The sequence below is a fragment of the Coffea arabica genome, chromosome 4c, assembly GCF_036785885.1.
Source record: "Coffea arabica cultivar ET-39 chromosome 4c, Coffea Arabica ET-39 HiFi, whole genome shotgun sequence".
Lineage (NCBI taxonomy): Eukaryota > Viridiplantae > Streptophyta > Magnoliopsida > Gentianales > Rubiaceae > Coffea > Coffea arabica.
The window spans coordinates 534,733-562,469 of NC_092316.1; the positions used below are offsets into that span (position 1 = coordinate 534,733).

General features: G+C 38.1%; 3 protein-coding genes across 9 annotated transcripts; 1 reads left to right on the top strand and 2 right to left on the bottom strand.

Annotated features, from left to right (window-relative positions):
* The first annotated feature begins 4,828 nt into the window (after nucleotides 1–4,828).
* LOC140005060 (RING-H2 finger protein ATL3-like) lies at nucleotides 4,829–7,000 on the top strand. The gene has a single exon (XM_072045172.1). It carries the CDS (start codon nucleotides 5,634–5,636, stop codon nucleotides 6,564–6,566), a length of 933 nt encoding a protein of 310 aa, XP_071901273.1. The 5' UTR covers nucleotides 4,829–5,633; the 3' UTR covers nucleotides 6,567–7,000.
* Nucleotides 7,001–7,721: 721 nt separating this feature from the next.
* On the bottom strand, nucleotides 7,722–16,165 carry LOC113740251 (ubiquitin-conjugating enzyme E2 34). 5 transcript variants are annotated; one of them, XM_027267804.2, is made up of 12 exons: nucleotides 15,658–16,165; nucleotides 14,109–14,196; nucleotides 13,269–13,323; nucleotides 13,014–13,052; nucleotides 12,734–12,797; nucleotides 12,549–12,610; nucleotides 12,388–12,427; nucleotides 12,273–12,300; nucleotides 11,416–11,507; nucleotides 8,927–11,156; nucleotides 8,681–8,810; nucleotides 7,722–8,390 (listed from the first exon to the last, which is right to left on the bottom strand). In XM_027267804.2, the coding sequence occupies exons 2-10, from the start codon at nucleotides 14,163–14,165 to the stop codon at nucleotides 10,859–10,861; spliced, it is 735 nt and encodes a 244-aa protein (XP_027123605.1). In that variant the 5' UTR covers nucleotides 14,166–14,196; nucleotides 15,658–16,165; the 3' UTR covers nucleotides 7,722–8,390; nucleotides 8,681–8,810; nucleotides 8,927–10,858. The 5 variants fall into 5 exon arrangements, with proteins under 5 accessions (XP_027123605.1, XP_027123604.1, XP_027123603.1 ...); XM_027267803.2 differs by having other exon boundaries at nucleotides 14,109–14,248; nucleotides 15,658–16,153; XM_027267802.2 differs by having other exon boundaries at nucleotides 9,057–11,156; nucleotides 14,109–14,244; nucleotides 15,658–16,145.
* Nucleotides 16,166–20,241: 4,076 nt separating this feature from the next.
* On the bottom strand, nucleotides 20,242–27,146 carry LOC113739973 (pumilio homolog 23). Of its 3 annotated transcripts, none has more exons than XM_072045174.1 (11): nucleotides 26,975–27,146; nucleotides 26,193–26,281; nucleotides 25,743–26,106; nucleotides 25,142–25,444; nucleotides 24,668–24,835; nucleotides 24,287–24,430; nucleotides 23,864–23,983; nucleotides 23,005–23,190; nucleotides 21,799–21,947; nucleotides 21,499–21,681; nucleotides 20,242–20,882 (listed from the first exon to the last, which is right to left on the bottom strand). In XM_072045174.1, exons 2-11 carry the CDS (start codon nucleotides 26,264–26,266, stop codon nucleotides 20,522–20,524), a joined length of 2,052 nt encoding a protein of 683 aa, XP_071901275.1. In that variant the 5' UTR covers nucleotides 26,267–26,281; nucleotides 26,975–27,146; the 3' UTR covers nucleotides 20,242–20,521. The 3 variants fall into 3 exon arrangements, with proteins under 3 accessions (XP_071901275.1, XP_027123222.1, XP_027123223.1); XM_027267421.2 differs by having other exon boundaries at nucleotides 26,193–26,510; XM_027267422.2 differs by having other exon boundaries at nucleotides 25,743–26,099; nucleotides 26,193–26,510; nucleotides 26,975–27,145.
* Between the last annotated feature and the right edge of the window lie 591 nt (nucleotides 27,147–27,737).

The following is a 27,737-nucleotide window of genomic DNA, read 5'->3' on the forward strand; positions in this document are numbered from 1 at the left end:
TGTGTATTTGTACAACTTTTTCATAGTTTGACACTTGTTTTTTTCTCTTGGGGTGGAATGGAAATTCGCCAAAATAAAGAGAACTCGATTAGTGTCTTTCGTGCAAATTTTTGAAGTTCCCTTGCAGGAAAAGAGAAAAGGAAAGAAATAATTATATGAGTATTTCTAAGTAAAAGAGGTGTTAACCTGGGTTGAAAGTAAGAATGTTTTCTTATTATTAATTATTTTACACTTTTCAAGATATAAAATGCATTTAAGAAAAAAAAGGAAAGAAAGATAGACTATTTGAAAATGTGTCTAAAGTAAACAATTCCTACTAAAAAAACCACTACTTTCGTATATAATAATGCATATCCATACCAATACTAGCTTTTATTGTGAGGTCTAGACAAAAGCAACTTAATTAATAATAATTATTAGCATGTATATATATATATATTGGATTAGAATTAGATGAATATTATGTGTGTTAAGAACACACGCAGTACAAAAACCCTTTATCTTTTAAGTTAAATAGGAGATTTTTCCAAGTCTTGACAACAAAAATGTAAGAACTAGACCTCACAATTTAAGTAATTGCCTTTATCTCTTCCTTTTTTTTTTTTTTTGTGTCTATTATCATCATCTAACTCTAACTTATACCAATGAGGTGACCTAATAGAGTCACGAAAACTGACGAAACTAACTCGCCATCGAATTCAGAGGCACTTATATAGATCTAAGAGAAGTTACAATTAAACAGTAGCTTTTAAATAAAATGAAAGGTAAAATTTGAATTCTCGTCGCACCAAAACATATGATTGGCCACTATTCTAAAGAAAGTTGGTTAAGTAGTTTGCCTTTTATCAATCAAGTAGGATTCAGTAGTGTTATTTTATAGCTCAGAGTTGGATTGAGCGTTGGAGCCACTAATTGATGACTAAAATGACTACTTCCATTAACAGAAGCCCACGCCCATGGATTATATCCACAATTCCACATATAATTATTACATGCGCGGGCTGTTGTTGTACCCAGAATGCTAGGCTGTTAAAGGATTTCAAAGAAAGTGCAGTCGTACTATGGCCCGAGGAAAAATCAGAAAATGGGGAAAGAAAGGGTCAAAGCCAGTAAGGTTGGCCGCTGCGTCGTCGTTTGGCGGCGGTCTGGCATTGGTCTTGGTCTGAGGCCCGGGAGCAGCAATTCCAGCGGTCGCTGCCCATTTTAAGATTTTCTTTTTTGTAAAAATACATATAATAGCAATTTGATAAATATAAGTTAAAAAGGCGATTGAAAAATATACTTACGTAAAATATAATAATTTTTTAACAGAAAATTACAATCCAAACTTTTAACATCAAAGCAAAAACACAAAAAAAAAAAAAAAATCAACAGAATCACCACGGGTTAACTCTAGAAGTAGTTAAGCCACCAATAAAATTTCAAAATTCTACTTGTGTGCAGTGACCTGAATTCTAATATTCAGATTTTTTTGAAAATTTCACCAACGAATATGTAGGCACCCATCCAAATCGGTAGTGATTCATCTAATTTCTCTTGACCTTTTTAACCTCGTTTTCATTTGTTTTATTGTTTGGATGGAAAGCTTTTGAAGTTTTTTAAGAAAAGTATGTCATAATGATGTGATAATTGAGAAATGTGTTGACAATAATCATAATTACTATAAGTTGTATTAGATTTTCAAATTTAGTTTTTTCAATTATTAAAAAATCAAAATTTACATACAAAACTAAATGAAAATAGTAATAAAATAATTAATTATTTAAAATCAAAATCTATATTGAGTTAACACCAGCGCGATCACGAGTCCTATTTTAACAGTCAAATTTTGCTCTCCGGTCCAAACCATTTCAGAATCCCTCTACAGATTCACAAAATCGTATATAACTCTTGAATCTGATCCGGGACACATCCCACAGTACTTGCTGTCAGAGCAAGCAGCATAAGATTAAGTCCAGTTATAAGTTGATTCCTGTATCCATCAACCAAGAAAAACCATGGCCGAGAGGACTCGGATATCCACAGTAACAACTCAAAGCAGACCAAATTTCGGTGCAGAAGCAGCAGCATTGACAATCAGAAGAAAGATGAGGGCCGTTTCCTTACTTGCCGGCCTCCCAATTCTGTGCATAATGAACAATTTCCAGAATTCGCACTCACTACCATGGCCGACTGATACAAGCTCCGCCAGTGCCAATGATTCATCCACCGCCGACGACGGTGATCCTACATCTGGACAGGGGGAACGCATAAATGATGAAGGTGATGATCCTGATCAGATGCAGTGTGTAATATGCCTATACGATGTTTCTAAGGGCAAAAAATACAGGGTCCTTGCCGAATGCAGACATGGCTTCCACGTTGACTGCATCGATGCTTGGTTGACGCAGAACTCCAATTGCCCGCTATGCCGACGTTCGGTCGCTTACACTCCGGCCGGGAACGGGAAGCACCAGCAGCGTAGAAGTGATGAAGATGATGATCAGGAAGCGTATTATGAGATCGCAATTGCCTCCATCCTATCCTTTCTGGATCACCTCCGGACATGGTTCCTGAACCCGCTTGCATTTGACCGCTCTTGCTACGATTACCACCATGCTCATCTTTGAATCCCAGCAATCATCTTCTCCAGTCTCACCAACACTTGCAACCTACTCCCTATATAACCATTTTCATTCTTTCTTGCATTGTATATCACAGATAGCCGCTTGTTCATATTCCAAATTACTACTGTTGGTTAATTGGCAAATTCTATACTACTGCCCAGTCTCCAGTCACTTACCAACAAATCGGTTAATCCCAAGAAAAATGGTACAGCCCAGCGGTAACATTGAAGGCCTATTCGGTACATCATTCGAAAGTTGAAAAAGTTTCTGGTAACAGAGTGGTAGTATCTGTGACAATTCCAGCTTATCTCATCCATTGCGAGCCATTTATGTCACAAATGCAACCATATGCCCGCGAACAAAAAATGCAGGGGTCTTCCTGATGTTCCACAAGAGGTGATAGAAAAAATTAAACAAATTTTCTGGTTTATTTTTTCCACCTGATTTGAGACTGCAGGGGCTTCTCTGGATGGGATAGTAACTGTATCAGCAAGCCAAACAATCGTAGCGACAATTACTAATTTGCAGTTGAATTTGGCAACATTTAGACGCTTTTTGGTTCATGGTCCGTTTATGCCTGCGTTATAACCCACAACAATTAGGAGTGGGCTCCCACCAGTTAGTTTCTCCGTGTCAAAGTTGGTTGACCCAATCTGCATTTTCTGACACTCATCCATCCGAACTCTCGTACAGTTATAGTTATGGCTAGGAAGAGCAATAGGAGCAAAATCAGCATCACTTGGAATTTACATTTACTGAATAGGTGTGGAGCTCGGACTTCCTTGAGGGCAGCAGAAAGGCAACGAAGAGTGCGGGCCGGGAGACATGCGAACAAACCTCGTGGAATTATTAGCGGCGATGGTGGAGCCGAAAGAAAGGACTCCTGTCCTGGGTAGAGGGAGGCGAAGCGGTTGTGTAGGGTGGTCACAATTACGGAGAAAAATCATCATTTCAAAGTACTAAATCATTTCAATGTCACTTTTTCGAGTGAGGCATGCGGAGTTATTCTTACTTAATCACCGGAAAAAAAAAAAAAAAGAAGGTATGATTAGACAAAGCACCGAAATCAAAAACAGCAGATATACCATGAAAATAATTGGGTGTTTTGCAGTCGGATTTTGTTCCCTTTTTTTTTTTTTTTTTGGCTAATAGATTTGGTATTTCGGGTGCCGAAAAAAAATTGTTAAATTTTTTATGAACATATTTTTTTAATCACCTTTTTATCTCATATATATCAAATCAATATCGTAATTTTTTTACAAAAAATTCAGAAAAATACACAATAATCCTTCTGACATATTTTAAAACACTGCAAAAGTTACTGCAACTTACGAATGCAAACCAAAAAGGGTTCCTTAACTACTTCACAGCGAATGGGACAGAGGGAGTGCTACAAGCTTTTTCTTTTCTTTTTTTTTTTTTGTAGTGTTCATAATTATTTGTAAGTATGTTGCGTACAAGGATTGAAAAGCTGATAACATATCATGTTGCACGTTTTGATTTTAGATGAAATGCTTTTGTTCAAGGATACAAAACGCAAGAATTTGAGAAAAAAACCAAAAACAGAAGCCAAATTTGGATTCTGACTATTCTCGCTGGTCAATCCGGGCCTGTCAGACAAAGCTCTCGAATTGGACAAACTTAACTGGGAATGAAAAGAAAAGTTATAAATCCTCTCTACAAGTAGCTACAGTACAAGTTGCGTAATCATGAAACCTATAAATTTTGTCTTCATGCTCCTTATAACAGTATAGTATATTTTCTGGCGGGGCTGGGGGGAGACTACTACTTTTTACTGCTACTTTTTAACTTGTGTGAGAGCAGATTTCACATCAACCGCATGTTCAACTGGTAAAGAATTAACTCCTCGTACAAATAATAAATTAGTATAATACAATAATTAATTAGTGTGTTTGGACAGTGAGTTATTTCTCCAGATATATTTGCTTACATCACCATTACAATTTTCAATACAGCTTTTTATCTTTCTAATTAATTTTTTATCTCACATACATCACATCACAAAAAGTGCTACAGTAAAAATATCTCAAATAACCCACTGTCCAAACACACTAATTAATGTTTCGAGCTGTAATTAAAAAAGAAAAAAAAATAATGGGAAGGAAAGAAATAGCATGTGATTGTCGGGCGAATAGAGGATTTTAATGTTGGATCATGTAAATTGATTCACATGTTATTGTAGTCGTTGAAAGTTGAAAAGGCCAAAGCGAAAGTCAAGGTTTTTGCCTGAAATTCAGACCCCACCCCACAGCGGGACGCCGCTGCACCCACCAATACCATTACCATTGCCATTTCACCGGTCAAAGGAATCAGAAGCCTCCAAGAAAGAAAGAAGAGCGGTAATAGTCTAATACTCCTGCTTGCCAAGCGCTAACTACAGAGAAGAAAAAGGAAAGAAATGGGTTTCAACATTTTTGAAGTCGTCTTCCCCTCATTCAAACCGCCGCCGTGAGAGGGTCATGCCATCCCAATTCCTAAGTACTATATAGTATTCTTAGTAATACCAACAAATATAACGTCCGCTGACTCATCTCATCTCATATTCTCGTTCTCCCTCTTCCTTCCCATTCATTACTTGACTAGTATTTCTATTTCAATTTCGGTTCTGGGTCTGTCATTTTCAGTTCTTGTCTTTTAGACTCAATTCTCATCCGATTCTTCTTTAGGCAGGCTTTTCCTCACGCCTATCTTCCTTCAAATACCCCAACTATTTTTTTTTTTTTTTTTAGCTAATTACTGCTGATACATCTATGTATATTTTTTAAAAAGGTACCATCAGCATACATTTTCAGCAGCATTTGTCTTTGCTCTCTTTATCTTCCTCCCCATAAACTTTCAGCACTATTGCTGCTTAAAAAGTTTGAAGCTTCACTAGCCCTCAAGCTTGAAGGGATTTTTGCTCAACGTACCCTCACAAAATCAAGCAATCCCAGGGTTTTTTCTTTTAAAAATAAAAATAATAATAATTCTGGGCTTTGCTTGGGACAACAAGCTATTGTTGGAATAATGGGAGATTCAGCAGGTGTTGGTGACAAATTAGACGACTCAGGAGTAATTGAATTAACCGGGAAGATCATGGTGGTGGCTGTTTTAGTTCTCTTTCTGGTGGTGGTCTTTGTTTTCTTCCTTCATCTCTATGCCAAATGGTTCTGGCGTCGCCGCCAAGAAGACTCTGCCAACAACAACAGCTCCACCACCACCAGGCGGCGCCGCCGCTTTGACTTTGCTCCTGGCTACCAAGAATTGACTGTTGCGGCAGCCCTCCGCCGAGGTCTTGACCCCGCTGTTCTTAAAGCCATACCTGTGGTTGTGTTTAATGCTACCAATGACTTCAAAGATGGCTTGGAATGCGCAGTTTGTCTTTCTGAGGTCTCTGAATCTGAAAAGATTAGGCTTTTACCCAAATGCAATCATGGGTTTCACGTTGAATGCATTGATATGTGGTTTGCTTCGCATTCTACTTGCCCTCTTTGCCGAAATCCGGTTTCCAACCAATCCTCCTTCAGCTCCAACACTAGCCCTGAATCGGCAACTGTGGAGTCTATACTGCAGGTTCCAAATCAAGAGGCAACAGGTGGTCTTGATGGATATTCAGCAGAGTCACTGGATTTCCCAACCAATGTTTTGTTTTGGGGTAATGAAACTCAAGTTAGCACTTTAGGTCCACCACTGGAGGAAGGCAATCAAGGTCTTCATTCTGCTCAGCCACCTTGCACATCCTCATCCTCGTCTATGATGCCAGCATCAACCAGTAGTAGACCAGATGGAACTCTGGTGATTGACATCCCACGGCATGCTAATGAGGATGAAGAACCAAAATCGCCAATACCAACGCGCTTGAGGTCATTAAAAAGGCTTTTGAGCAGGGATAGGAGGGTGAGTCCTCGTAATGCTAGTGATGTTGACGTGGAGCAACAAGGAGGTAGACTGGAAACCTAGCAGCTCTTCCAATTATGTACAGTCTGTTGCTAATTACTAGTAATTATGCACATTGATTGGGGGAGACGCGTGATATCCAGAAAACAGTTGAAGAGTAAGGGCTCTGGTAAATGAGCAGTACTTGTCATTTCGGGCTCTTACTTTGGATGATTTATTCCGGAGTATGGAAGGTTGGCGCAGTATAGATTGCTGTATGTAGAGATCATGGTTGATCTGTTTATTTGTTCAGTGTTTGTTGATTCTTAATGCAATTGATAGTAAGACATTGATCTCTGCATTTTCCATCTGTTTCCCATTACGCATGAGGCTGGTACTCATCTCCAACAAGCTTCTGAGATTACTTGAAACAAATATCTTGTATAGTTAGCTTCTCTGTATGAGAATGGAAAGGAATCCACAGAAGAGTAAAGCAACTTTAACCTCCTTCAGTTAAATATCTGGCTTCCTTATGCGTGTTTGCGTTATGTGTATATATATTTATCTGCCTTTCTTGTATATTTGAGCTGCTACATTTAGAATAGTATTTTAAGTGTATAGAAAATCTTATTTATAAACTCATCTTTAACTATCAGCCCTGGTCCTGAAGGCTATGTGCAATTATTGGAACTGCCTTGTGGAGGATTTTTTGCTTGTTAAACCAATATGCCATCTAGTTTTGACAGCAGACGTAGAGCACCTCATTTGTTAAAAATAGCTTTAGGAACAATTCTTGGAATAATTCTTTAGCAGAAACAATTCTTGGAATAATTGGTTTCATAACATGGGAATCAGCAGGTTGTGAATTCATTCTCCAATCTATTACCCGTCGCGGGTCCTACATGAATTATGCTCCAGTATATTGTTGCTGAAGCACTGTGATTTTCTTTCAAATTTCTACCCATTCCATTCTTCCCTTTCTTCATTTCATTAACTAGAGGAGATCAATTCCTCAGTCAGATGACTTTGATTGCGCATCTTTGCTTGCACTGTTCCCTTGACTCCTGGTTACCGGCAAGATCAGGAGGTAAAGAATATCCGGTAAGAAGCACCAGTTTCGATCACATTTGCAAATGTATTTTTTTTTTTTTTACAAATTCCTTGGAGATAAGTTAAATGAGTGATAATTATTTGGCATGAATACTGACGTCAACAAGACAAAAGTTCTGAACAGATATATAAAACTGAAGGATAATTTTTATCAATTAAGCTGTCAAATATGACAGTGTTCTGGATTCATTACATCAAGAGTAGTTTCAGGCTGTAATGCCAACTCTGTTGACATAAAAGGTGAAATCTGCTTCAGCAAATTTGGTTTTTTTGACCTACAATATGATCCGAGTTTTATCTCGCTGAGGTCCACTAGCCCTTGAGGTGGAAAATGGATTCCGTCATCCAGGTATCCCTCCGGCCTTGGCTACTATCTTAGCACTCCTATGTTACCAAGTAAACAGGTCCAAAAGATTGAGCTTCATGAGGATTGGTTAGATGGCTTAGACACATATAAGGTATCCCATCCACCTTATCGGCTGGATTGAAAAGACTCATCAAGGGTCCGGATACTGGCTTCCTAGGCTTGGCAGGTACGAGGCCACCTGCACGACCACGTAGTGGACCAGAAACAATTCCACGCCCCAGTTTGGGAGCGGCGGAACCATGTAACGGTTCCACCAGATTATCGCTTTTCTTGTCAGATTTCAACCATGAAAAGAGGGAACTTTTCCACGATTTCTTGTTCCTTTTCTCCCCATTTGACTCCGTCTTTCGCGTTTCTTCAGTATCTGGTGGAGCAACCTTAAACTTAAAGCTCCCCTCATCACATGTGCGCTTTCTTGCTTCTCCTAAGAACTGAAAAAGGCCAAGAAATTGAGCTGTTAAAATCTTGGCATCATGTCCGACGAGACATACACGACACAGGCATGAAAACCATCGTGGGCCAGAAACCCAAGGAGAACAACGCGGGGCAACTCTGTAGATGACTAAGACTTGCCATGAAGTCGGTCCTAAATACTACAATCTAATTTTATAGTTCATACGCTTTTGAATGAGACAATTAAGATCGTTTTGTTAGTACGAGGAAACAGAGGGAAAGATGTGGTTCTTCGGGATTCAAGTCAGTAAAAAGCTCAGGAAAATACCAGTGCAAATTCTGCGTGTGGGTCAAACTCATGGCCAAAGTAGTTTCCAGCTTCGTTGCTTGGGAAAACTGGAGAAGTCTTCATTCTTCTCACATGGATGCGTCTGAATGCAAGGGCGAACTTGCCTATGCTGCAAAAGTTGGTAGCAGAGAACAAAGAAATGTATAGTAAGAGAATAAAACAGAGCAAGATTCAGAGAGTAAATTAAAATCTCAGTTCAGTTCAACAGAGACAGAAACGTTTTACATGTTTGGATATCGGACCATATTCTTCTGGTAACTGGTAAGGTGATAAAATTCAAAAGTCCAAAAGGGAAATTAACCAGAAGAGAAGAGTGGAATGTAATTTTCATATTCTTGATTCTCGTATCGTATACCTTTTGCCTTCCTCATTCACAATGGCACACAAGTACTATTTACTAAAAGGACAGAGGAAACTAGCTAGTAGCAGTGACGACGAGACGACGACGACGACCCGGGGGGGGGGGGTAATGGTACTCTTTAACCCATTGGGGTCATTTTCACTTGTAATCTGATCTCTCCCTGTTAAACAGGCGTTCAAGCCACTCTTTTAAATAAATCGCCCCATGTCCATGTGACGTGACTGTGCGAGATAGCTCCCATACAATACATTTTAGGAAATGCTTCTGAAAGCAAGCTGGCCAGCATTTTGCATGCAAGAGGAGGAAAGTCTCCGCGTTTTGCGATGAAAAGGAAACTTTCTTACCACTTCCTAAGGTACAGACTAGAGACATGATGGTAGTAAACATCTGTCTCCACTCGAAAAATTTTAATGACCACCATTGCAATAAATATTTTATATTGCCTTTCAAGTGCCATGTACCAACTATCAACCAGCAAAACCCTCAAAAAGGATATGGGCAGCCGATTTTTTTCCTTTTCCTTTTTCTTTTTCTTTTTCTTTTTTAATAAAGGAATCATGCTGGTACATAATCTTCTAGCCTGCCACTTTCCAGAAAATCACCACAAGGAGAATTTAAAACCAAAAAAACAAGAACTGAAAAAGAGAAACATGAGCGAGCATCATAATAATAATTTTGTGCTATTGGATTCGAGAAGATGGGAGTTTTGTACGCCGCATGTCTCGGAGGCTCCGACGAGCTTTCAGCGAAATGAGAATGGGTGGCGAGCAAATCACGTGAAAGGAGGCCAAGAATCTGACCAACCAACACAATCCCTCGCTTTCAACCAAACTGCTGGCTTACCTGTTAGCTTTAAAACTTAGACGCAAGCTGGTACAAGAGACAAAAGACCAATACTAATCCTCTCAAGTCTAACCAACCATCAGTGGAACGGAGGGTTTCCTAACTCAACAAGCATAATAAGAACAAAAACACCTTCACAAAGAGAAAAGGAAAATGACAGATATGGAAAGAATGGCTTTTTACAAGAAGAAGCAAGAACCATATCAAAAGCCGGTAGATGTCCTTGCTTGTTGACAAGCTCCACCCCAGAACCCTTTTTTTCCCCCTCTAGCAAAAACCACACAATCTTATCCAGGCGACCCGATTGTTACATGTATGATTCACCGTAGCATCTGCATCAATTAGAAAGTCAGTCTATTGTCCAGCTGGTTAATTTATTTTGCCAGCTTTGTTTAAATTCCCAAATTCTCGCGCAATTGTCCCCTTTTTGTTTCAAAAGGGTTCACTCAATCATCACACAAGAGGGAGGATCCGCTGGCAATCAAACAGATGGGTCCATGCCCCTATTATATTAACAATTACCCTACATGGAGATGTAAGACGTACTACAACCGCCACGCTCTTACCATCACCACAATCACACGTCAAGTGCACTTGAAGTGCACGCTGCCAGCAATTGTTGCAAGTACCTGGGTTGTGCCATACATTCTCGTCATATTTACCTTCAGGAATTCGACAGAACAAAAAGCGCAATCTTCCAAACCAGCAGTACACTGGAGCCACTTGCTACTACATCCCATAAATGTCTGGTTTGTTAAAAAAAAAAAAGGCCAGCAGCCAAATTGGAAGGAAGACCGTGTCAGCCATAAACCGCATGCACTACCTCTATACAAACATCTTACATACATGACAAATCTAAGACATCGAGTATTAAAGAGTAAATTCATTTTGCATAAATGCTCATTTTTCCACTCTTAACACTTAAAAAGGTTTCCCCGCTTACGCCACAACAATCAAGGCTGAAGCAGAGGCAAAGCCATCACAACTCCAAAAATGGAAACTAGCAACAGCAGCAGCCAAGTTGGAAATGAGTGCCTCTGGTTTTTGACTCCTTTTGGCGGTTCTATCCTATTTATCTCCCCTCTTGTTGGGTTCTCCTGCTCACCCAGTGAACTTCTGGTATTTTCTGCTGGATTGGACACTGGTGAAACCTTGTCAGTGACAGCCTGCTCGGATAACTGCTGTTCATACTTCTCCACATATTCAGGAAATAATTTCCTAAATGTTGCGCTGTTATGTGGATAGCACATACTAAGCATGAGAAGTGAATCAACAAAGTGAAATACAACTCAATAAAAGATGCATTGTCCAAATAGAATGAAATTATATAATGCAGTTCACGTGATCAGATCTAGGAATCACACAAATGCAAGGAAAGATATAATTATTTCTTCAAAATACCAACCAAGGAAAAGAAAAAGAAAAAAAGAAAATTGCAGCCCCCTGCATGCAGAATGTCTGTAAATAATGCAATCCAGGATCAGAATCATCAGAATCCCAAAACACTCACTTTTTGCAATTGAAAGCAAGAGAAGCCTTCGCAAGCTTCTGTTTCTCAGCAACTGTAGTTGTCACACTGCCCGTGGTGGGACTATTGTCCATCTGCATTGTAAGGCAGGAAAACCATATAAATCTGAGGCAAAAGCATTCTCAATACAGAGCAGCAGTTTCCGACTTTTTCAATCTCATCCAAACCATGTTAATTTCCAACTTCACGAATGCAAAATAAAGTATTTTTGTTTCTGGAAACAAACTTGTCCAGTGATGTTTCAAATCTGAACAATAAACAAACCAGTACTAGGGTTTTTCTTCTGCAAAGGTTAGCAGGTAAAAGACCCCATTTTTTAGTTTCTGTTCTCTCCTGTTTATGAAGCAAATAGTGCAGCAGCTGGAAAAGAACTGCAATCGTCCTTTAATTATTATTTTTCTAAAAAGACTTTTATTTGGCTCCATAGGTTCATATTCCACCGACTTGAAACATTTTGACAAGGTCAGATTTGGATCGAGTCACAAGCTAAAAAGTTGGAAAACCGAATCAGACAGCTAAATCAAATTTTGCTTACCAAATAGATTTTAGTATCAGAACAGATTACTCCACAAATATTTGCAACGTACACATTATTTATCCAATTTTAATGGGAATTTATTCACGTAATTGCTGTTATTTCTGAGAACAAAAACAATAACAAGGAAAATCCTATCTTGAACAACACAGACCCAGAGACAGATCTTTCATGTACTAGAAATAGCACACAAGTTGCAAGAGGAAAATATTCTAAATGATACTAGATCTCCAACCCCGTGCACTAAATGTAGCAGGATCAATCATACAACTAATATGATACTGGACAATTGCCAGAAACTCACCATGAATGAAAGGAGTCCTGTCAATATGCTGCAAGTTAAATAAGAGCTACATCAGCAGAAAACTGAAGATAACGTAAATAAAGAGCAGTAATTGCTCGCTAATGACATGCATTACCTGGAAACAGACCACATAGGATTCCAACTTTCTGGATGGACTGGAAGATAAAAAAGGAGGATAACAAAACGATCACAGATATAAGTAAAAGATTAATGACACAAATTTCTATGAAGTAAGAGATAATCCAGAAGTAGCAAAAGCTATGAAAAGCAACATACAATCACTCATGGAGAGGCATATTTTCTTTTGAGTCATGAACCGTCCATTTGGAGTGGTCATGCTACAGATGAGGGAAAAAATTGGAATTAGAACTATCTAACAAGAGAACGATCAAATCAACACAGGAGGTAAAAGTAAAAGCATGAGTACAATTTGTGGAGAAGAAGTGAATTAATTACCAGACCTGATGCCAGGCGGTTTAAATGGATATTCAGGAGGAAACTTGATCTTTCCATAGTAATACCCACCTGAATTCAGAAGAAAAGGCATTTTAAGGAAATGATCAAACCAAGTTAGCATGTCCAGACAAGATTTGTAACAATATCGATTTTAAACTCCTAAGTTCAAAAGTTGCTGGAAAGAACTTTTTCTTAACAAAAGTACAAAATGAGATGAGAAAAGGTTCCAGAACAAAAAATGATAAGAAGCTAGCTGGATAATCAACCAGTAGAAAAAATGACAACCTGCAAAAGGTGTTCCTTCACTCCCCTCCAACACATAATCTGGACACAAAGTTTTTGTAGAGATGTGTTAATTGCCAATCCAACAAAAGAGAAAAAGATTGTGCTAGCTACATAAATCAACAGGACCCACAGGCTCAGTTCCAAATACAAACATGAAAGGTGCATCAAAAAAAGAGTACACATCAACAAGCAAATGCAACAGCTTTAATCAAACAGTTCTGTAGATAAAGCTGCTTGGCAGGACAGACAACTTACGCCATTCAAGGATGTCATTTGGGGCAGGCCGAGCAACAACATGCGAAACAGGTTCCTGACATCCACATTGTACATCATTGTCCAAGGAAGGCAATTATAAGTGTTTAGCATTTGCCCAAAAAGTAAATTCCAGTGCAAAAGCAATAAAGAAGAAAGAATTTTGGCGAAAGCCTCTCGAACAAGCAGCAAAACTTCTGATCAGTAGCCTTAGTATTCTAGGGATGTGAATACAGATTAAGGATTTAAATATCAATTCGAACTTAAAAAAATGAGATTTTTTTACCATTTACAATGTATAATCTCATAAATAATTACCCCATCAATGATCTAGATCCCAAATCCAGACATAACTATTGAACCCATGAACAGGTATTGTTTCACAGACAAAGCTCAAACAACTAATGGTCCTGGTGGAAGAAGAAAAATGCATATATTCCTTTATCTAGACACAAATGAAAGCCAAAAGCTCTCAACCAAGGTGAGTGGAGGAATAATGTCAATTAAAAAAGAAAGAGAGTGAAAAAGAGAGATATTAAATGGTCAACTCGGTAAAGGCCTAAGTTTGGATAGAGAAATATTTATATGATAGCTAGCCTATCTTGCCAATATAAAAACCATGAACAAGCCTCAGAATTAAGTCAGATATCAACAATCACTTGGTTACTTTAAGGTGCTAATATGAGTTAAGTGGTAAAAGGCAATTTATCCTATAATCAATCTACGTCATTTTTTTTATCTTAAACATCAGAATAAAAAAGCACAAGTTGTAGGGCGCTGGAATTCCATATAATATTCAACTATTGTAACTAAAGAATTGTGCAGAGTAAGGCGGGTCCATACTTTACAAAGAGCTCTATATTCTTTCTGAAGACGCTTTACACATGCTTTTTCAGCCATCCTCAACTTGAAAAACTCTAGCCAACGGGAACTGCACCCAAGGAAGTCCCTTTACTTTTCTGGTTGCCACTGCTATTATCTGGCTTATTAAAGAAAACAGTTGTCTAGTTATATAGAGGAAGTAGTAATTACTATAGTTTATGTTTCATAGAAACATACATAAAAGCAGCAGATCCAAACATTGTTAAGGAACTAATCTTTCACAAAGAAAAGCATTAAATTAGTTCTAAAAATATATGAGAGAAATTTTGACACATAAACCTATATTTATGCCACTGAAACTAAAAGAAGGGCACAACCCAATAACCAAAGAATTCCCACCCCATATACCCATCCTACAATTGCAGTTAGGTGGACGACAATATAGCTTTAGCAAGCCACTTAGCTCAATTTGAGACATGATCATATGATAAATAACATTCAGGTGTACTTCAGCAGATAAACTACGTAGAGAACTCCAAATATACTGTGTAAGCACTGGTGCTGGGTGCCACAAATAGAACGGCAAAACAATCAATGAGGATTGTCGAGTTATTAAGTTTACGGATCTAGTTGGATGCCAAGCAAAAAAACTAAGCAAGAAAAGAAGAGAGAAGATAGGCTTTACTTCATTATGGTAGTATAATAGTGATGACAGCAAAAAGCTGCTGGAAAAATTATTTGCTTTCAGTGTGCTTTGTAAGAAATATGATCATTAAGAACATTTTTTAACTGACATGACTCAATGCCAACCTAGATTCTCTGAGCATGATGACGTGATTCACCAATAAGCATGTTGAGCACACTTCAAGTACCCAAAAAATCGCGCTTAGGTGAAATATCAATCTTGGATGTTATGTGTAGACAGTTAATCTTTCTCCCAGCCGCCACAGCATACATACATAACCTAAGTCACCTTATTTTCCTGTTTGTCCTCCTAAAATACCTCAAAAAGCCCATTGAAATACTAAATATAACTAAAATTACCTCCATCATAGCACATAATTCATTGCTACAATACTTTGCTAAATACAGATAAAGACTCTTCAAAGTACCAAAGACAGTAATCCGGGAAGCCAAATTCGATTTGCACAATTCATTTATCCACCCCCAACTCAAACCAAAGACACAACCACTCCTCTTGTATTAGAACATGCATTGAGCTACTTCATCGTACAACGTGTTGATACTTAAAACTCAAAGCAAAAGTAAAGAGAACTACTGGGAACAACATACTCTTATTACACGAAAAAATAATTCGAAAAAACTGACCAAAAAAAAAACACAGATGAGTCCAGAAAATTATCCTGAATTCGAGCCAATTATTATAGATTCCTACATCCAAACCGTAGGAGATCCATAAGTAGATCAACCAAAATTAAAGATTGCATACGAAATTAAAGATACATACATACATAAAGATCAACCAAATCGATTGCATACGAAATTAAAGATACATAAACAACAGAACAAACAATCAATAGAGAGAAATAGAAAAAGATCGTTCGGTTACCAAATGCAGGCGATTAATATCGGACCCTATCGGCAGCGTTTGATCGGAGCACGTGAAGCTATATTTTGCGTGGCTTTTCTGAAAATTGTATACTAATTTGCAAAATATTTCTGCAAAATTGAAGGAAAAAAAAAGTGTAATTGTTGTTCCAGGAACGTTGAGATTTCTGGATATCTGCCCGTGTTGCCGATTGAAGGTTTGTCCACAGAGACGAGATTGACCCTATGCAGCATCCACTGTATAATGGCCTCTTTTAAAGTAAAAAGAGGAGAAATGGGACTTTTCAGTGGTTTTCTAGTCCGGAGCATCAATCCGCCGCAGATTTTTTTGCCCTTTCCGAGGAAAATCCAGAGTTTACCCAAAGGGGCAAAGAAAAAAAAGAGATAATTTAATTCTAACCCAATTAAAAGTGAAAAATCTGTTAATCGCCCGATTGAAAGATTTAAATTTGATTTTGCAATACACGTCCCTCCAAACCTTTTAAGTTCTATCGTTCCATACATACACGATTATCTAATATCTTTTCAAGATATTCTTGCACAGAAAATAAAATTCGAGAAAAGTCTGACTTTAAAATCTCCAATAAGTTAAGTTCTCTGTGCAGGGAATGTGTTGTACTAGAAAAAAGACTATAAGTGAAAGATTTCGAGTACTCCGCTTCCAACCTACACTTTTAAAAAGAAAAAAAAAAAAAAAAGGAAACGTTCACATTCTAACACCCTCAAAATTTTCAAAAAGGCACTGGTTTATACAAAATTTGCCAACTAATAACGTTGAAATTATAATATTGTCACTGTTAGCCGGTCACAACTAGAAAGACTGTGGATGCTTTTATAATCATACTACTCTATGAAGTAAGGCGCAAAAAAAAAAAAAAAAGGACAAGAAAAAATTGTGTAACATAAGCAAAATTACAAAGAGTATAAATTTGTTTTGAAACACATGAAAAACGTATCACTATTAACTTTTGGATTAATTTTTCCTACACACTGACAGTGTATGCACTATCAGTATTAGATGAATGACAACTATGCAAAATTTAAATTTGAAATTCAACTTTTACACACATATCATGAATCCAACGATGACCGTCAGTGTAAGAAAGATTTACTCTTAACTTTTACCTACTTATTTTATTCAATTTGGAGTAAGTTTTGCTTGGTTAAGTTGCATATTTGATCGAGAAGTCATGCAGTATACGCGTAAATGTAGCTAATTACAATAAAGATTGTCGTGGTTTATCTTAATTGTTGGGTAAATTGTATTGACCTCCGCCAAGAGTGATGATAATTTATACATTTCCTATCTATGGGCTTTTTTTTTTTAGAAGACTAGAAGGGTGTCCCTTGGGTTCCATCGCACATTGCCTAAAGGTCCCTCAAATGACAATTACACCATGCAAATTGTTCTTTACCACCATCACTAGAAAAGTGGACCGAGACATCAACGCACAAATCCACAACTAATAGATCCATGAAAAAAAATCCACAAAAATGGCCGAGGGAAATCCGAAATGGAGGAGATCTTTCTGATATGTTACCGTCTCAATTTAGTGGCTTTCCATTTGTCAAGGGAGACCATCACTTTGTTTTTTGCTCCCTTTTTTTTTTTTTTTTTTGGGGAGAAACATCGCTTTGTTAATTGCAAGCACCATGGAGGGCTGCATGTAGCAACCGTCAAGAAAGAGTTATCTTTGCCCAAGGGACCAGAGCTTGATTGATGCTTATCTCCGCCCTTGCCCCCCACTCAATAAAATACGGGAGAGTTGGAACCAAAATGGCCCCGGTCGCGGAGAACGCGTGGCCACTGCCTAGGAATGAGCGACGGAGGGGATTAGTCTAATTTGTTATGCTGCGGCTGCTAATTCTTCTCAAATCCATCAAAGGCCTTCTTCTTCTACTAACACAACATGTGATAGCGGCCAGATTATCTGTTTGATTTACTTCTTCTTCACGATCGACTGCTAATAAAAAGTTCCATAGTTTACCACACCCCTCGCATGGAAGCCTGTCGTCGTGTCTTCAAATTTATATATATTTTTTTTAAAGAGAGAGAGAGCACCGCTACTAGAACTAGAAGTCTCATCAATCTTTTTTCAATTTTACCATGAAGCAGTTTATTAAATAACCAGCCAACTAAACTCCCGTCACCAACAATCATAAATAACACACACACATACTACTTAAAGAAAAACCCACGGCCCAATCCAAAAGACACCATGACTTTCAGGCTACACCGAAGATCTTAAATAGTACATACACACACCACTCACAATCGATGTGGGATAGAGGGAAAGAGGGAGGGAAACACCATGATTATTACCAAAGGCTCACCAACAATTTTTAACTACTCTATGATTTTTCTTTTCCATCAACAACTATAAATAACACACTATCTAAAAGAAACCATAGTCCAACTCAAAAGACATACTAACTTTCAGATTATACTGAGCACCTTAAGTAGCACGCACAATACAAGGTCCACAACCAAACCCCTGCCAAACGGTCCAAAACTACGGAAAAAATTAGTAGTAAAACTTCGACTTTTGGAGGCGGGAGCATCTTTTGACTTGCGAGAGAGACACATTCAACCAACGTCAGAAAAGAGTAATTAATACGTTTTCACAAACCTTTTTTGGCTGTACCAATTACGCATGTTTTCTTTCTGCCACTTTCTTGGGTGCCAAGTCGTATATCTTTTCCGTTCAGTTTCTGATGATGCATATATTTTGAATCGGACTTGATGAGAGAGAGAGAGAGAGACAAAAACTTGTGATCCTTTAAATCTCGATCTAATTAGTGTGCAGAGGCAGCTGCTGCCCGAAAAGTACTTATATTCGATGAAATCAGAAAGCTCGATCAAATCGCATTGCACGCACCTATTATTTTATTTCAAATTATTCTGAAACAAGCTGCAAACCGTTTATTTCAAATTTCTGAATGAAAGAAGCCTCAGAGTAATACCTTTTTTTCCCCTTTTTTCTTTTTTTGAGAAATAAAAAAAAAATCACGTACCAAGTCACATGATCGCACAGAAACTACTAATTTATTTAATCAAAAAATCAGGTGGTAAGTGAGAGAGTAACAACAAGATGCATGGAAGAAAACTCTCTTTCTCTCGATCGGTCAAAGAAGCATCACATGATCCCACGTCCCGTAGCATCGTGATCAGGGATTTTAGATCAACAACCATCCCATTATATAATCAATCCCGTTGTTGGAAGTTCAAATGCCCATAATCTTATCTCACCACATTCACAGCCATGCATATACCCTCGTCATCGGAAAGAAGAGCCGCGAGTAAAACACGAGAGATTATGATGAAGCCCCCCCGCGTGAAGACGATGGTTGCTTTTGTCCTTGCGCTTGTGTTGATCTTACAGGCCTTATCCTGCCACGGAACACAAGCAGGCCGTCTTCTCCAGAACAAAACACCAAGCAGCACCACCACCACCACCACTGCTTCTTCTTCACAAGCTTTGAAAGGTTTGCACGAGAAGCAGCAGAATCCATTCAAGAAAGCTGCAGATTCCAGCGTGCGGCAGATACCTCCCACTAGATCTAATCCCACGCAGAACAAGTAACTTCTGAATACCAAAACAATCAGCAGGAAGCATATGCAGCTGCAAGCACGTAGCTTTCGCTGATCGGTTATCACTCATTATCTGCCCTTACCGTTATTTGTGCTATAGGTACACGCCTCCATGGGCATGGGGTCGGCGACAAAGAAACAGTACAACTGGCAAACAGGAAAGGAGAAGAGCTCGATATATACCTGCAGGTGCAGGATGTAGAAAACTTTTGGTTCCATGGTGATGTACTAGTATTTGAGCTTCTTCATAGCATGACAGTGTAAAATATACATATATATATATACACACACAATCACTTCACTTGGGTTGGAGCAAAACTCGGTAGTACTATTTCCGTACTTGGTACTCCGTGGAGGTTTCAAATTTTTGCTGTTTAGATGTGTTCCCGGCTGTAACAACGCTTTCTTTCTCGAATCTGCAATGGCTTTATTTATTTACAGATAACACCTATTTGAAAGTGAAACTTGCAAGTTCTTTTTGACGTGTGTTTAAGCTATAGCCGTCGCCCGCACAAAAAAATACTTGCCAGTGTAAAATAATAGGCTACTCGTTCCTTTCATTTATTGTTTCTTTCCTACTTTTCCGTTTATTTGATGGGTTGCAAGTGTAGCGTTGCAAGTGCATCAGATAATCTTAGCTGCCTCTCCATTTAAAACTGCTATACATACTTTGGTTGCACAAAACCTATGGAGATTTTAATGTTTCAACATTTCCTATTTTCCCCGTTTTGTAAGAAAGACTCCACGTTCCTTTTACTCATTTACTTTATACTATTTTGTTGCGCGCGAAGCAACGAAGGGTCCGTAAATACAGAATCGATCAAAGAATTTGAACCTTCGCACTTTGAATACCTTGATACATGGTTAAAGAAAATAATCATTCGTTTTTTCCCCCCCCTGGAGGAATAAAAAAGAAGGAAATTTATTCATCAGGTTATATAAACTTGCGAGATTTTTTAGAGCAGTTCGAGCCATTCATAAATCACACGTCCGTGGACAAAACTGTTGAAAATTTAATCATTATGGTTAGGAATCGAAACCAACAATACTCGCTACTACAACTCGAACAAAAAAAACCAACCAAAATTTCAGCAAATTCTCCATCCCTTGGAAGAATGAAAAACCTACAAAACGAGAGAGTCGAAAAAATCCCATAACTAAATACACAGTTCAGACCTAATCCTCGACCCTTCTTTCCCCTAAGAAGATTCCAACAAGCCACTGCTCCACTGCTCGATTTGAATCATTTGCAGCTATATTCTCAATACCATGTTTAACCATTTCTGTTGTGTTTCTTTTTCTTTTTGTTCCCCAAATCACCACCACCCCTGGCATCCCTGGCACGACTTGTCCTTTCTCGGGGTCGCTTTCGGCCTGAGTTTTTTGCCTTTTTTGATGTTTGATGAGCCAAAAACTGGTTTCCAAAATGAGGGGCAACATTAACCAGCGAATTGTCAATCTCCTTCCTAATCTCCTGCATCCTGTCAGGCTGTGATTTACGATTAGCATCTGCAACAAAGCTCTTGTTCTTTGATGATTTGGTTTCTGGTGGTCCAAAGGCATCATAAAATTCTTTGAGAACAGATTGCTTAGAAGCTTGTCTCAACTTCCACTGATCAGGACGTTTGGCAAATCTAGAATAGACAGTAAAAAAATCGAAATTAATAATAGCAAGCCAAAAAGAGAGAGGAGGGGGGGGGGGAATTGATAACGGACTGGCTCTGAGCAAGCAGGTCCAAGTAATAAGAAAAACAAGTTGTGGATTTCAAATGACAAGTGGGTAAAAGCATAGACACTGGAACCACGTGATTAGTTGAACTTTGAATTTATGTGGTAATCAGGTTTTTATCTTTTCTAATTGTCCTTCCATCTGGAGGCCTACGTACCAAGGCAAAAACATACAGCTACTTCATGATCCGCAACACATCAGCAGAGACTAGGGGCAACATGCCAGTTTCATAAGGGGATGAATCAAGCCTCGAGAGTCAAATCCGTACAACGAGCATAGTCCTTCCCACAAAGAATGTGGCAGAACTAGGCTTAAATAACTACACTTCCTAACCTCAGTCCACCTTGGAGCACATAAAACCACTTGGCTCAAAATTCACCCCAAGCACTCTCAGATGAAAGTAAAGATTCAATGCAACAAGGCAAAATCACACATAAACATAGAACGTAATCTTCAATGCACTTTTCTATTAAATCAACCATTAAAGGAACCAGAAAAAGGAAGAATCAGCTGCAGCTTACCCCTCAACATCAAGTTTCCTCAACAGGTAAGGTCCCTGCTTAGTCTTCAAAAGGTCCTTTTGCACAGGTACAAGTTCTGATACAATTGTTTCTCTCAGAGAGGCACTGGAGGCATCGAAGCATTTGTCAACTGTAAATGAACCCAACGAATGCACTGAGAGCTCTCCAAAATGTCCACGAAGCCTTGAAATAACGAAAATTCAGTAAACATAAGGTCGGGAATAGCTTCTGGAATGGTTCAAGTCTTCAATGTCAACTTTCAACAAAGAGGTCAAAGAAAATTGGGAAGAGAGAACGTACTTTATAACTAACTTGCGCTTTTGTTTCGAAGAAGCATTTGAGCTCAGAAAAGCCTCAATAACCCGTGAGCCACATGCGTCTTTTGATGCTTCAAGAACTTGACTGTCTTCTAATGACGTGATACTGGTAATGTAAGATTGTATAAATTCCTGTAAAGAAAGAAAGAGTGGATTGCCGAGCCAAAGACAGAGTATTGATTCACTTCCCCACCCCTTTGGTAATTGAAGCGGCCATATAGAAGCAAGATGATGCTATTTTAACAAAAAGTAAACTCAGAAGAAATATGAAGGTTCAATATCAATTCATAACAAGTAAAGATAAATTTCTACTTTGTTATACAAGAAAATAAAGTATTTGCCAGAAGAATGACAAATAAATGTAAAGCACCCAGTCACTTGGCCCTATATGGCTCTGATGACAAAAGTATTCAGCAGATAATTTTTCAAAGTTAACCGACGAAAAAAAAGGGCTCTGAGCAAATTGTGTATCTTTACTACACATAAAGCATGAGGCAATTTTTGACGTAAACATTTTGCTTCACTTTTTCAACTTCCAATTTTTTACCCTCATAATGAAGGACAAAAACTACTACTTAACCCTAACTAGCGAAGCATATGTTGTTAACATAACCACTAATAGCATTGTAACTAAAAAGATTACTACCACTTGACAGGAATAATTATACAATTATAGAGGATCACTACTTGCTTTCGATTTGAGAAGTTTTTCATGAAATTAACTCATACAAAAAAAAAACTATTAATATTGTAAACTGCACACATAGTAAATCTCTCTCATAGTATTGGCAGGAGTGAACAGACAGGTACAAACACACAGAAGCCAAATGGACAATGCTGGAAATAACACAGGAATTTGATACATCACTTAAAAGACAGGGTAGGCACCGATAAAAGATGGCAATGTTCAAATAAAGAGGTATTGATACATGTGTTATTAGAGGCACATAGACATGGAATTCTGAAATTGACTGCAGTACAAAGAACCAAGTACATGCATCTTAACACCATCAGGACGTTCTAGTTTGCATTTATCTGCACCTGGAAAATCTTTATCAAGAAAGAGTATTCTGAAATCAAAGTAAAATTCAATCTATAAACCAAAAAAAGAGGGGTAGGCAGTGATGTAAGGTATCATTGTTCAAATAAAAAGTGTACAATGTGTAAATATGTAAGTAGAGGCACATACACATGGAAGTCTGAATATTGTCTGCAGTATCAAAGAACCCACTACATGCATCTTAACACCATCAGGCCAGTAACAGTTGGATTTATCTTCACTGGAAAAATACTTATCAAGAAACAGTATTCGAGGAACAATGCATCTAGGAGACTCATCCATTGCACAGACAGCAGCAGCAAGTGCTTGAGAACACTGTCAACAGATGACAGAACACGGTCAAAATAGTGTTATCAAACTAGTTTAAGCCATGAAAGGACAAGATTACTAGCACAGAGCTAGACAGAGTAGGGAAAAAGGGATGCACCCAAGGTTTCAAAAGTTAGAGCTGTACAAGAATATTCCCCAAAATGCTACTTATAAATTTGTTTGTGTTGATATCGCAATCTCAATCTCAAAAAGAGAGAGAGGAAAGAAAAAGAAAAAATAAGTTCACATTCCAACTTAGAATTTTCCACTCATGCAACCTCATCATCTTTCATAACTTGATCCTTAAAAACTTTATTCAGGTGCTGACCATGTGTCTGAGAGTTACCAGGCGGTAGGATAATCTAATTTATTGGCACTTAAGCTTGCAAAGAATTATAGGGTATTAAAAAATCACTTTCTACAAGAGTCAACTTCTGAAAAAAATTTCTTTACGAGCAGTCACTTCAATCAACCAAAAACTGTATATAACTACCACCATGCTTCAAGTAAAGATGAATTTTAGGTGCCATGTATTGGAAAATTTTTAAAACAAAATTAGAGGTACTGTGTTGTAAATTACATTTCTGAAGCATATAGATCAGCAGCTGTTTATTCTAAATTTCAGGTACTAAACTGTTTGCATGGCACTGTTTTACGACTGATATTCTCAGTCACTAACCTTATTTTCATGACTGTGAAGTCTTTCACAAGCAGCAACAAGGGAAGCAACAACTCCAGATCTTCCCATTTCGAAAAGATCCTTAAGCTTTGTACCAAGGTCGACCCAAATCAAATCCATCTAGTAACAAAAACATGATAGAAACGAATAACATGGCAATCTATTAAAAAAATTGCTTCAAGGGTAATTATTTAAAAAAAAACTCTAGTAGCACCAAATCTAAGGAGCAGATAAGTTGTGCTACTAATTCAAAGCTGAAAGCTCCAATGGACATCACACTTGGCACCATACAGATAACTAAATAAATGCATCTACTGCTGTTTGCAACCAGTAATACCTAGGGCACCTGATTTTTATCTTATTTTGGATAATTCACAAAAAAGAGAAGAAGACTCACAACACTTAAAGTTTCAGTGGACATACTTGATCTTTGGTCCTGGCATGAGAAATCAAAGCCTGGACAACAAAATTCCCACACTGCTGTGATGACAGAGGAAACAACGAATTTCTGAAAACTTTCACAAACAATTCCTCATATAAGGAATCAGGGGCCACTTCCAAAATAACCTGTTAAAGAAAACAAAACTTGCAAAATTTAAGGAACACAATACAGTACTAACACATTAGATTAAAATCACAACACTCAAATAAGGCCTCAAGAGAACTTCAAAAAATTACGCAACGAAACTTTGAATTACAATAATGAAGGAAGCAATTTCTTAAACTTAAAACAATTTATCATGGCCAATCAAGGAAACCAGGGCACTTTAAAATGCAAAAATCATTAAGGGTTTGATCTGTTACCTCCATTAAATGGCTGAATGCAGTTTTTTCCATCAAAGGTAAAAGTTTTTGCACTACTGTATTTTCTATTAAGTTCCCCTCGTTAGCATTCTCCGAGCTGCATCCCAGAATAACAGGAACAATATCCAACAACAATTGTTCTTGCCGAGCCAATAATTTTAGAGAAGTCTGCGATTCAATAACCAAGCAAGTTATTGAGGCTAATTCACAATGGCTAACGACTTCAAGACAAATGAAAAGCAGAAAGCTCTAAGTTGGAAATGGCTGGTTAAACAATACAAGCATAGATGTAAAGGCATCTCTTCTTCTAAATCTGTGCCAAAGCTACAAACTAGGCAAACAGGTATTTTCTGGTAAAAGTATAGACAAAAATGCAAAGCTCATGCGAAAGCATCAGAGAACAACATTATTCATAAACTATTAGTTGAAGGAAATCACAATACTTGCAAACTTTGAAATAGCAGCAAAACATGCCTGCAGAACCAAGCTGCCATATTGATTAACTCGAAGGACGGCCATATCTTTTCTAGCACAACTTAACATCTCAGATACAAGGAACTCGAGTAACTCTGGAAATCTCTGCTGAAGATTTTTCAGGTCGTTATTACTCTGTGGAGAAACTCTAGAATTTAGCCTTTCAGCAAGCACAGTGGATGACTTAGTAGAATGGAAACCTGAAGGGTCTAAGGGCACTCCTCCACAAAGACAAAGGAGACTCCGAATAACATGAGATCCATAACAGTTCCACATTATATCAACAGGATTGACCACGATCATCTGGAATGCGAAAGGACAACCATTAAAGAAAGGCTCAACAAAGTTAGCAAATCCATGAAGATAGCATTGTTATCTTAAATCAAGCTTCAAAACAATCAGCACTGTTTTCTGGATATATCAAGTTATCTTAGTCTGGTAGCAAACTTTTCTTCATAATTTCTTTTAGACAGAAGACCATGTATTCCCATGTCTGTAACATCAAATAGGGGCGTGTAATCCCCCAGAGCAACACAGTTGTGTGACATGGTTTCACAACCTAAAGAGAGCTAGACACTTTTTAACACATCAAACTTCATACCCTGGATATAGTGGTCAAAGTGTCCTCGATCAGACTCTGGTTGTCTGTGTCTTGAAGATGCATAGCCAGAGCCTTCAGTGCCGTTTCCACTACATGAGACCCGGACCTATCCATTGCAATAAGGGAAAAGTTGCTTTGACAATTTCTTAGGAAACCACAAAGATGTTCTACAGAGCAGCCTTCCAGTAAAGTTTGTAAAGTGTGGCTTATGATGTAATCAGTGGCAAGTTGCACTTCTTTCCCTCTTGCTTCTTCCAGAGCATTTCCACATATAACAGCCCTCTCCTCGAGATCAATTTCGCTGCCTTCAATGACATTTGCAATTTCCGTAAAATATTTTGATGTTTCTGGATCAACCTGTTTTCTACATTGAAACATTTTGTACAGCATGAGGATGAATATCAGCAAGAGTTCCCTAATCTAGAATTCAGGTAGTTAATACGATGAAACCTGACAAATGACGCATGCGGAACAGAGGCTTCATCGTGTTGCAAGGGCTTAGAAAATGTGCCTGTTCTGTTCATTTGGCCACCAAAACCCTGAGAGGAATGATTCCCATCATAACCAGCTCGTTTTCTGAATGGCTTTCTGCCCATTTATTTCTTTTCTTTCCTCTGTAGTTATGGTAAGAATTATTTTCCTCGGCGGGACACAATAATTATATGTCCTGAAAGCAGTTTATGTCTTGGGAATAGCAAAGCTTTTGAACCAACAGCGATCATGCGGGTTCCCAATGTCTTCCAGCATGCTTTAACTAATCAATTAAACCTAAAAGTAGAACCACCAAAACTTCTGTCTCAGTAGTCGATTGATGGATTCGACACCAATAGATTACATTAGCACAATAGCTACTCGGAAGAAGAAGAAGAAGAAGAAGAAGAAGGGGAAAATGATGAATGAGAATTCATCTTTGCTGTTTACTAAATTGAATGAATAAGTGGACATGAATTGCAGAAATCAAAAAACCAACAAACAATCTCATAAATGAAAGAGCAAGCTTTTCGAACTTCTATCACATTCTTCTGATAAACAAACTGTCAATGGTTTTGATATTTTTAGTCGAATATTGCCGTTAACACCTTGACGTGCATGCAAAAAAGAAACCAGAAAAGTTCACTGACCCGACAGAAAAAAAAAAAAGACTGACGGCAACTTAGTGTATACAGCACAGAGTTACCTAAAATTTCAGAATTGAAAACGGCAGCATAATAATGATAATAACAACAACATACCAGTACTACTATGGATATACTTTTTTTCTTTTTTTTGAAGGAGGGTTTTTGTTTGTTGCGGGCGGGGAGGGGGGCCGGAAACCTGTGAGTGGGAGCTCTGTCGGAAAGAGCTGATGAATATGAATGGAGCTTTGGGCGACTGGGAGAGCAGAGAAGGAGGGCAACTAAATTCTACAAGTATCTGGTTATATGTATATGGGTCGAATCCAATGTGATTCTCCTGGGCTAGGATCCTTCATTAATAATGTGTCAAAAAACCGTCCCCTTAAAACTCGATCATTCCTTTTACGGGCCGGCCCGAAATTTCTTGGCACTTATATCTGTCCAAGTTTAACGAGGCCTGCTTCTGGTTATTGCGCTTGTTAGGAAATTCCTTTTGTTGTTTTTTTTTTTATTCTAAAGTATTCAAAGTTATAAAAGAAATGCCATCCTGATCCAAGGGTGGGTGTTGCTGCTAAATAGCTTAAGTCGCATTTTATCATCCATGAACGTTTGGAAGCAGTCAGCAGGTAGTACAATAGTTCCATGAGTATTGGTTTATTTGTATGGAGTAATTAATGAATTAAGTATATTCGTGCTCTTCCCAGGCAGATTCCATACTTTGTAATGGGCATAGTTTAAGGTTAGGGAATAAACAAGTCTAAACAAATCAAACATGACTGTATTCAAGTTTGTTTGATTATTTTAACGAATTTGAAATTGTATCCAAATTTAACTCATTTACTTCTCAAGTCGAGTTCGAATGAGTTTTTATTAAGCCGAA